Here is a 10090-nt window from a genome sequence, read left to right as displayed (position 1 = left end):
CCAGCACCGGAGTCAGTGTGAAACCACCCAGCACCGGAGTCAGTGTGAAACCATCCAGCACTGGAGTCAGTGTGAAACCATCCAGCACCGGAGTCAGTGTGAAACCACCCAGCACTGGAGTCAGTGTGAAACCACCCAGCACTGGAGTCAGTGTGAAACCTCCCACAAGGAACACGGCTCATCATCTCCTAACACACTGGACACACTCACTAAGGCACAGCCTGAGGGTGCCGCTCCACTACCACCTCCTACCTGGCGTGACCTGGGTCGGTGTAGGGGACGGTTCTGATGCACTCGCCCACATAGTTCACCTGGAAGGGCAGCGGGAAGTGGGTCTTCATCTGGCAGGGTTGGAAGGTGGGTTCCTGTGAGACGAGGCAGGGTGTCAGCACAGACTCAGCCGGGACCAACAACCCAGATCACTAAGGATGCTCCCAGGTATGAGTGTGGTCTGCATGAACCCCACCTCTGGGCGCATGTGTGGTCTGCATGAACCCCATATCTGAAGGTGCTAGCTGGACATGTGGGTAACCTGCCACTAGCTGGGCATGTGTGATCTGATGCCCTATGTCTGTGAGGGCGCTCACTGGACACCATGGGACCTGAATGCCCCACATCCCTGAGGGTGCTCGCTGAACACCATGGGACCTGAATGCCCCATGTCTGTAAGGGCGCTCACTGGACACCATGGGACCTGAATGCTCCACATCCCTGAGGGTGCTACCTGGACACACTGTGACCTGAATTCCCCATGTCCTTCAGGGCGCCAGCTGGACACAAGTGTGGGAACAAGGCATTGACACTGTCATTCTATACAATTTCTCACTTTAGAATTCACGTGAAATGCTCCAGTCTTGACACAAAGCCTTTAAAATCTATTAATCTGTTAGATACATTCTATTCCCCGTCATCTGTGTGGTAGGTGACTCTCAGGGCCATCAACTTGGCCACACGCTGTATGATAAACCACAGAAAGGCGCCAGCACGGAGCACAGCGGGCACTGGGGCCCAAGTGCACTGCCAAGCTGACCCTGACCCAGTGCCACGGCCTGCATGGTCAGCAAGGTGACCTGTGAGGTGATGAGGCCAGAGAGACTGCCCAGGGCTGGGCTTGCTCAGTGCTGCCTCAGGGTGGCAGTGACAGGAGGGCACAACCTCAGGGCACAGCAGCCTTGGAGAGGATCAGAGGAGTGCACAGTCAGTCCACATGCAGCCAGGCGGGCTGTGCCCACTCACTGTGATCAGCTTCCTCACGATCTGGGAGCCACAGGCGTCTGCGTTTCCACCAGGGCCGCTGTGTGCAGGTTTCTGAAAATGTTTTCAAGAGAAACAAGAAAACCCAAGACTCCCTTGAGATATGTGAGAAGGTGCACAAGTTATAAAACCCCCAAACCTAATAAGAAGTGTTAGGGCAGATTTGTTTACATGTTTTAAATACCAAGTGTTTTAATTTGTTAAAGATTTGTGGAAAAAAACCTTACAGGTTTTCAGTTAAAGTCTTCCTATGTCACAAAGAAAATCTAGTTTTAAATTTCCTTTCCTCCTTCTGCCCTTACAGTCATGGAACTGCTTGTAGACAAGAGGCCATGTGTACACAGGGGCTGTGACAGAGGCCTGAGCAGCAGGAGGCCCCTGGGTGGGCCCCACGGCAGGGCCGGGCGGGGAGACCAAGCCATGGACAGGGTGAGGGATGTGCACTCACCAGAAACCATCACCTGCAGAGTCTACAACTTCTCCTCTGACACACCAGGCTTCTCTAGCTACATTGTGGGTGACAGTCAAAGCTACCTGTCACCAACCAAACTCTTTGGGTCAGCAGCCACTGGTACAAGTCATCCAGAGCAAAGTCCCTGAACCACTGCATCACAGCGAAAGGGTTCTACACCCTGTGTCCTTCAAAGCCTCAAAAGGACAGACGTGCTCAGACTGCTGTGGCTGCTCTCATGCCACCGCACTCCCCGGGGACACTGCTTACCACAAGCAGCAGGAGGAGGAAGTGAGCACGGAGTCAAGGCTGGGCCACCCACCGCTCACCAGGCCGACCCTGGGAGGTCCCCTAGTCCTCCAGAGCCTCAGTGTCCCCCTGCCTGCTGGACCATCTGGCCTCAGTGGGTTAATATACACGCTGAGTGCCCTGCCCAGCAGGGAGGTGCCGAACACCCCTGTTGTGTGGGCGTTACCTCAACCACATGGGGGTGTACTGGCTTCGGCTCCCTGCCACCACGGCCCAGCGTCCCCAGGAACCGCTCCACCTCCTGCTCCGCCCGAGGCCTCTGCTGCGGAGTCATGTTCATCGAGCATCTGTCAGAGAGAATCACGAAACCATCACTATTAAGAAACTCATTCTACTAATCACAAAAAGTAAGTACTAAATGGTCTTTGTACAAAATAAAAAATGTTGAAAAGAACAGGAGGCAGATGTGGAAATAGCACAACTGTCCCCGCTTTGTGGCTTCACATCCTCACAGACGTCCACACCCCTCAGTGCCCAGCTGAGAACAGCCAGAGACACAAAGACAGCAAAGAGACACAAAGACATTCCTCTCACGGGCCAAGAAAATAAGGGAGCATCAGCAATGCCTGCTGGTGAGGCCTCCTGACCCACTACCAGAATCGGACAGGGGGAAGGGCTGTCCAGGGGGGAAGTCGGCAGTCTGAAGGTGTGAACTGCTGCCAAAGCAGAAAACCACTTTACAAAGTACCAAGAACTCACCATGCTCTCAAAATTAATGAAAAGCAGAACTTTCAAATTCTACAGAATCACAAACACTATCCTGTGAAACTCACTTGGACTCTAACACAGTGACAGCACTGTGTAGCTGACCCTACAGGTGACCCCGAGGGACTGTGGGTGACCAGTCAGCACACAGCACATGGTGTCAGCCACCACAGGGGTGGGGCCTACATGCCAACGCGTGCCTGTGGTGCATGGCGGATCTACGCAAACTAGGCCAGTTGGAGGAGCGGTCAGTGCAGGGAGGTGGTCAGCTACAGAAGCCCTACTGTTTTTTCTTTTTGGCCCTAAACCCTAAGTCTATGTCAGTTAGATTAACAGTGGGAGGCAGGAAATTGATATTCCAGCCTAGGCACTGCCCCACTGCCCAGCATGTAACCCCTTTATCCCCCACAGTGAACACTCAGAATTGGGCTTCACGGAGAAGGCAGCTGCCGGGACTGTGGGAGCAGCCTGACCAGGTCCGTAGGCGCTCGCCACAGGCCCTGCCGCCTGCCACACAGACCGCCCCGTAGAACCCGCTGCAGACCCTGGAAACTGAGCAGGATGGTGCCAGGACCCTGTCACGAGGCACAGTTCACACGGCATTCCTCTGCCAAGGGTCCCTCCACACCCATCAGTGACCTTGGAACCGAGGAGCTGAGAACACACAGCGACATGTTAAAGAGGATGGTGGGCGGGCGTGGGCAGCACTGTGCAGAGGGGGCCTGAGGTGCTGGACGTCTCCCTCAAACCAGGAGATAGTTTTATTTCTGCAATAAACAGATGTCCACTCTGGTCTGTCCCTCTGCTGCCCTCACTGAGGCCTCCTTTACGGACCATTTGCTTTTGGGACCAAAATAACTTTAAACATTTGCCTTAAATATACCTATTATCTAGGATAAAATTAGCTTGCTTTCTCTACCACCTAACACAACTTTCACTGAACTGAAATATTGATCTTTTTCCCAATAGAAAATGGTTTCTTAGCTTCTAAGAGCATTTGAAGTCTAGAATCCATTCTATACACTACAGCTTTACCAAGCTTCCCTCTCTCTTAAAGATAAATTTATAATACTAATATAAACTAATACATATAATACTTTTTATATAATTTTCAAGTGAAAAATATATAAAACCGATACTTGACAAGGTGGGACAATTGACTGCTGGACGTCTGCTGGGAAGTGAGTCATGAGCCCACCTCATGTCATCACAGGTCAGGAGATGCGTCCCGATGAGCGAGAGCGTCCTCAGGACAGGGGTGACGTCCTCCATTTCTGCAATGTTCTTCATCAGCCTCACCTGGACCAGAGGATCACAGGGACAGAGGCTGTGATGGATCCTCTCTAGCCGGAGACCAAATGCCCCCAACCTCAGCCCTGCTTGGGCAGGGCCTCAGGCCTGGCCTGGGACAGGGGGGTAGAGGGCTAAGTGGCACAAAAGGGAAAGTGAGTTAAAGAAAAAAATTTTCCCTGTGAAATGTGGTCCATTAGAAAGTTACCTTTTGTGAGACATAAGCCACTTACTCTCAGAGAACAAGAACAACTCTGGGAGATCTGGCTAATTCAGCCAAACCAGCACACGCCCTGCTGCAGCCCACCTGGTCCATGCCGCTGAAGGTCTCCAGCAAGTCCCCGGCAGGCGTGAGGGTCTGGCTGGCCCGGACAGACGCATAGAGGTGCCCGGCATCTGGGATCCCGTTTGCAAGCTCCTGAGCACTCATCTTGACTAACACTCGGAAGCGTTCTTCTTCTTCAAAGCACGGGCTGTGGAAAATGGAAAGAATTCACTCCTGGAGACCTGTCCCCGTCCCCATGTCCCCTTTTTCACCAAGGAAGATTTATGTTCACAGACCATTTCAACAACCTCAGATTCTACGGGGGAGTTACAAGGAAGATCAGGCCAGGAAATCAACCACCCACCCACATGAGCACGATCTGCTCTGGACACTTCCAGTTGAGAGTTAATGTCATGTGCAGACGAAGTTACCTGTTGAATATTTCAGCCCACAGGTGCATCATGTCTGGCAGGTTTCGATCCAGGCAGAGAGATGAAAACAGCACACCCTAAATCATGCAAGATACACAAAAGGAAAGTTAATTGCGGAATAATTTCTAAACACTCACTGGGAGAGAACTTAGAAGCACGCCGTGTTGTAGGGTAAACGCCACCTGCTCATAGGTGTCCAGGTGAGAGTCGTCGGGGAGCACGTGCGGTGACACCGTCATGCCCCCAGTTTTCAGCTCTATCTGCTGGGCCTGTTCCCTGTAGTCGAGGACGCCGCAGCCCATCCTGGTGAGAGAGAGGTTTCCCTGAACCCCAAGGCAGTTTTTGCTGTACATTTTCGAAATCATGCATCTTGAATTATAAGTTGCTTAAATTAGTCACAGCTTAAAAAATCCCTTCTTATGCTTCAAGGATCACCAGGTGAGACAGCCCTGGCCGTGTGCCCTCTGGAACACTCAGGAGTCTCCTTCCCTGGGCAGAAACCAGCATCTGCCAGCCGGGACCTTCACAGGACCCAGCCACTAGGGACTGGGGCCGTGTCTGCACTAAAAATCAAACTCTAAGGTGTGCCTGTCCAGGCCTGAGCTTGTGAGCCTTCCTCACTCTCGGCCCCCACACACTCTGACGCCTACTTCATGCTCTCAAGGATCTGTGATGGTGGGGGAGTCTGAAGAATGCACCTCTCTGAGCTGTCAGGAGGCCCATCATCCCCAGGGCACATGCTGCATCCCCACCAGGGCAGCTGCGGAAGCTCAGGGTGTGGGGAGCAGATCACAGCTCACTGTGTGGCCTCATGCCCCATTTGCTGGACAGGAAGGGAAGCCCACAGTCCTGTCCACAGCTTGCCCTGCCACCCTTGGCATGCACACAGGGCGGAGTGCATGCGTACAATCCCCAGCCCACCCGCAGACACCTGGTATGGAGCACAGCAGCAAGGGCAGCACTGGCTCAGAAAAGCAAAGTCGGGGTGGGGGCACAGGTGATGCTCCAGGCAGCCACTATACTGTCTAACAGTTGTCTCCTCCAAAATCTCACCAGATCAGCGTCTCTGAGATAGGCAAGCTGCATTACCTTATGCTCTAGGTTCATAAGTATTTTAACGTAACATGATAGGAAAACAATTTTCATACAACAAAAATTGTAAACCAATACATTATATTGTACATTACCAGTACAATATGTTTTACATTTTTACTTTCACCCACGACTCTAAGTTTGAAAACTGATCCACTAAATGGTCATTACTACGAACGTGTTAGAACCACACAGACACACATGCATAAAATACACCCTGGTCCCACACAGAGACGTGCGGGGTCTCGCAGGCAAACACGACGCCTACTTGGTGAGGACGCGGCAGAAGAGGGGCACGTAGCGGCGCAGCTCCCTGGGCAGTGAGTTCAGGCTGGAGAAGGCCCGGAAGTACACCACGCCGTTGGTGGGCTGCTCGCAGTACTGGACGGGGGTGTCCCCAGCTGGAAACACAGAGGACTTGATGGCTTTACTGTTACCAGCACGACATTAACCGTTTTTAATGTTTAGGAGATAATGCTCTTAAGGACGGAGGTTTGAAACTTGCACCAGCAAAAAAAAAAAAAAAAAAATCAATTCACTCGGCAGAGGCTCTATACATCTCCCTGCTGTACCTTCATTATGGTTAAAAAGCCTGCAACAGTCATTGCTGAAGTGACCCCGCTCTCTGAAGATGAGAAAGAGGGAACACAGGCCTTGCTCTTCTGTTTCAAACCAGTGCTGGCCACAGGGGTGCCCCACTCTCTCCACCTTCACCCAGCATCAGCCTGGAGACACCAACCCCACCGTCTCACTCATCTAAACCGCTTCCTCCCCCTGTCCTCTCCTTGGGCCCTACACTCCTGCCCAAGGCCCTGGTGCTGCCCCAGGTGACTCCGGTACCTCGCCAGGTGGGTGCATGTCCTGAGCTAGAGGACGGCTCAGGGCAGCTACTGATGACTGACTCACCTTCACTGTTCTAATGAACATTAAGGAAATTCACCAATAAATAAAAATTGTGGGGCATTAAAAGCCTGGTGGGATGTGAACCCTGATTTCCAGAAGATTCCGCTTGCTCACATCTACACACACACATGCACAGAGACACAGGTGTGTGTGCACACAAAAAAATCAGACGTGGGGACACAGCACTGTGGAAACACAGGAGGCAGGCTGGGGACTCTCCATGGGAACCAGCAATGCTGGGACACGGTCTGAACTCTGCCCCGTCAGCTCAGTAAGAACCAGCAGTGCCCGGGAGGCAGCGTGAACACTGAGGGTACAGCCAGGGGGAGAGGCCTGCAGCCTGCCATCCACCTCCGGGACCACCAGCACTTACACCTGCGAGGCGCTTCCTCTCCCCTGCACTGACAGAGACTCAGAGACCACTGGTGGCTTTAAAAGTGCCCTGACCACAGCCATAGCACAGCCCAAAGCCCCGTCAGACTCTGGAGGTGGTAAGTGACCACGGTCTCCCAGCTCCACTCAGAGGAGCTGACCGGGGCTCCAGGTAGAACTCCACCATCACTAAACTCAAGAAAAGTCACAAGACCTGGGGAGGGCAGCCTGTAATGACTAAGAATGCTCAGATGTTTCAGGGAAAACATCTAAAATGTGGCCCTGCTTTTCCTGTGGAGACTGGTAGGTCATGTCAACAAGGAACCCAGTACCCATGAAGAGGACAGTGTTCCCAGATACCTGCCAGGACCACGTCCAGCTCGGTGACAGGCATGGTGGGCTCAATGTCTGACACCTTCAACGCTGGCAGGCAAGAGGCATCCTGAGGCTGGCTCTGCAGAGCCCGTAATTCCAGACCTAGAAAGAGCCAGGAAAAGCACGGTGGTCAGTGCCACAGCCGAAGGTTCTAAGCACCTCCCCGCCTCGGTCACCTCCCTACACTCAGAGCCAGCCGTCCAGCCAGCGCAGGCACCTCCGGGCTGCAGTTTTAAGGCCCCTGCTGTCCCCAGCAGGCTGGAGCTGGACACAGCACATCCGCTCAGCCAGTGGCCCTCTGATTCTTGCTTATTTCAGAAAAGCATTTTTACGGGGAGAGGTGGTGTCGCCAGCAGTTTCCCCTCCACCCCTTGAAAATTTATACTAGACAGATTAAATGTATTTGTAAGAGTTTTCAAACCAGTTCTTGATGGACTGAAATTGAATAATTTTAACACTTGTTTTCTATTATGGGCATTTTCACTTATTTCAGCAAAATGCTTAATTCCATAAATTTCATACATCATAACAATGCTTAAAACTATGTTTCTATTCACTTAATGAGGGAAGCAGCCCCCCTCAGGGGATCACTCACAGATCACAATCTGGAAAGGAGGACCCAGGGGCCCAGAGCAGGACTGTAAGGACAGGTCTGAACAGTCCTTGTGCAACAAGACCCCTCGATACGCTCCAACCTGCCCGGACCCCACCAGTCCAGGGCCCCCCAGGATACCCCGCCCCACCTCTGGGCGCCAGTGGCTGCTGAGCGGCCGTCTGCTCACGGTCTGCCCGCCCAGGGTTCCGTATAGAGGACTCATTCTGGGCCTGTTCTCCTGCGTCTGCTCACTCCACTCGGCATCAGTTTGTTCCTCAGAGGCATCAGTGTTGAGTTCATTACTACCCTGCTCCTGCTTGTAACTGACTAGTATTTCTTTGTATGGTTGTGCGTGTTGATGGACATTTGGGTGGATCCAGTTGTGGGTAGAGGTTTTCATTGCTCGTGAGTAAATAATAGGAGAGCGGAGTTCAGCACCAAGAGACTAGGAAACCGATTTCCCAAGTGCACTCTTCCCACCACGGTGAAGAACGTACGAGACTTCTCGTACATTTTCACCAGGATGTACGAGCTCCTGTCCTTCACACGATGGGTATCTGGTATGAGCAGTATGTCTTTAAATAATTATTGTACCTACTGGTAATTATACATGATCATAGCTTTGATTTGCACTTTTTAAATAAATGTTGCATTTCCCTAAGAAAATAATGAGATTATTTTCCACATAAGTAATGTTTACCTGCTAATTCGTCATTAGAGTATCTTTTTAGATGATGTACCTACCAAAATCCTTCCCTGACTTTTTAATTGGCTGTTTTCACACTACTGATTTGCTCAAATTTTTCATACAGTCTGGAGACGGTCCTAAATCAGGTGTCAGTCTGCAGACGTGTCCTTGCAGAGGGCCACACCCTGGCTGGAGAGCTCCCCTGTCTCCTGCCCAGGACCCTCCATTGACCTCGGCAAGGTCCCGTCCCTCCCACCCCCACCATCCCAGCTTGCGTCTCATGTCACACTTATGTTTCTAATTGCTTTTCACAATTTTCTCTATCTGGCTTCTCTAATTTTCCTCGAAACCATTCCGAATACCACAATGACCCCGCTGAATGTCACCCCTCTGACCTGTTGAATGTCACCTGAGTACTGTCACCACGACCCTGCTGACCATGGCCAATGCAACCCTGTCCGTGACCTGACTGTGAAGCACCTATGTCCCCACCTTCTACCCCAGGCCCTCCTTCCCACGGCCTTGCCTGGCCAAACTCTCGCTACCCCCGTCCCCTACACCCCACTCCCCTGTCCCCACACACTGCTCCCTTCCCCATTATACATCACCACATGAGCAGGTGCACCGCCCACCTGTGAATGTCCCAAGTCAGTCAATCCTGGGGGTGGGTGGCTAGTGGGCAGCACATCCCCTTCACACCCTGAGGGCAGCTCTGGGCAGCAGCTGACACTGGCCTCTCTGCTCACCAGGCAATCCAATATGCACTGTGACATGTGCAAATCTACGGGCACTTTATGGCACCAGCCACCACATCAAAGGTGGCACTCTTGGTGCTCTGTAGATTCCAGCTGGTTGAAATAACAGTCGCCCCCAACTATGAACTCACAGGAAGTTCCCTGGATCTGGCTGACAGGAAGTTACTGAGCACAAATGAACTCCCAGACCTTTTCTGTAGATCTGCTGCTTGTCCTCCAGGGAGAGAGACTGGACCTTTTGCCTCAGCTTCTCTGCTTCCATCTGCACCTGCTTCTCATGGTACTTGTCATCTGGCCTCATCGACAGGGTCAGCTTGTGCTGGTTATTCTGCAGCAATCGTGCAACAGCAGCCAGGTTACAACAAGACTTTCTTTTTTTTAAGAGACAGAGTCTCACTTTATTGCCCTTGGTAGAGTGCCGTGGAGTCATAGCTCACCGCAACCTCCAACTCCTGGGCTTAGGGGATTCTCTTGCCTCAGCCTCCTGAGTACCTGGGACTACAGGTCCCCACCACAAAGCCTAGATATTTTTTTTTCTTTTTTTTCAGTTTTTGGCCAGGGCTGGGTTTGAATCCACCACCCTCAGTATATGGGGCTGGCACCCT

The 10090-nt window shown here is 52.1% G+C and overlaps 1 protein-coding gene across 2 annotated transcripts in view; it reads right to left on the bottom strand.

Annotated features, from left to right (window-relative positions):
• PITRM1 (pitrilysin metallopeptidase 1) overlaps positions 1-10090 on the bottom strand; it is a 30056-nt gene that overhangs the window by 6080 nt on the left and 13886 nt on the right. For both annotated transcript variants that reach the window (XM_012803313.2, XM_023511331.1), the window contains 10 exons: positions 9675-9813; positions 7433-7549; positions 6066-6198; positions 4888-5008; positions 4706-4782; positions 4317-4482; positions 3918-4018; positions 2181-2301; positions 1237-1308; positions 253-365 (listed from right to left, as the gene is read on the bottom strand). In XM_012803313.2, the coding sequence (XP_012658767.2) occupies positions 253-365; positions 1237-1308; positions 2181-2301; positions 3918-4018; positions 4317-4482; positions 4706-4782; positions 4888-5008; positions 6066-6198; positions 7433-7549; positions 9675-9813 (1160 nt within the window). The remainder of the gene's footprint in view (positions 1-252; positions 366-1236; positions 1309-2180; positions 2302-3917; positions 4019-4316; positions 4483-4705; positions 4783-4887; positions 5009-6065; positions 6199-7432; positions 7550-9674; positions 9814-10090) is intronic.

The sequence above is a fragment of the Otolemur garnettii genome, unplaced genomic scaffold (assembly GCF_000181295.1).
Source record: "Otolemur garnettii isolate 467f Iridium unplaced genomic scaffold, OtoGar3 scaffold00019, whole genome shotgun sequence".
NCBI classification, from domain to species: Eukaryota; Metazoa; Chordata; class Mammalia; order Primates; family Galagidae; genus Otolemur; species Otolemur garnettii.
This window is presented reverse-complemented; position numbering and strand designations above follow the sequence as displayed.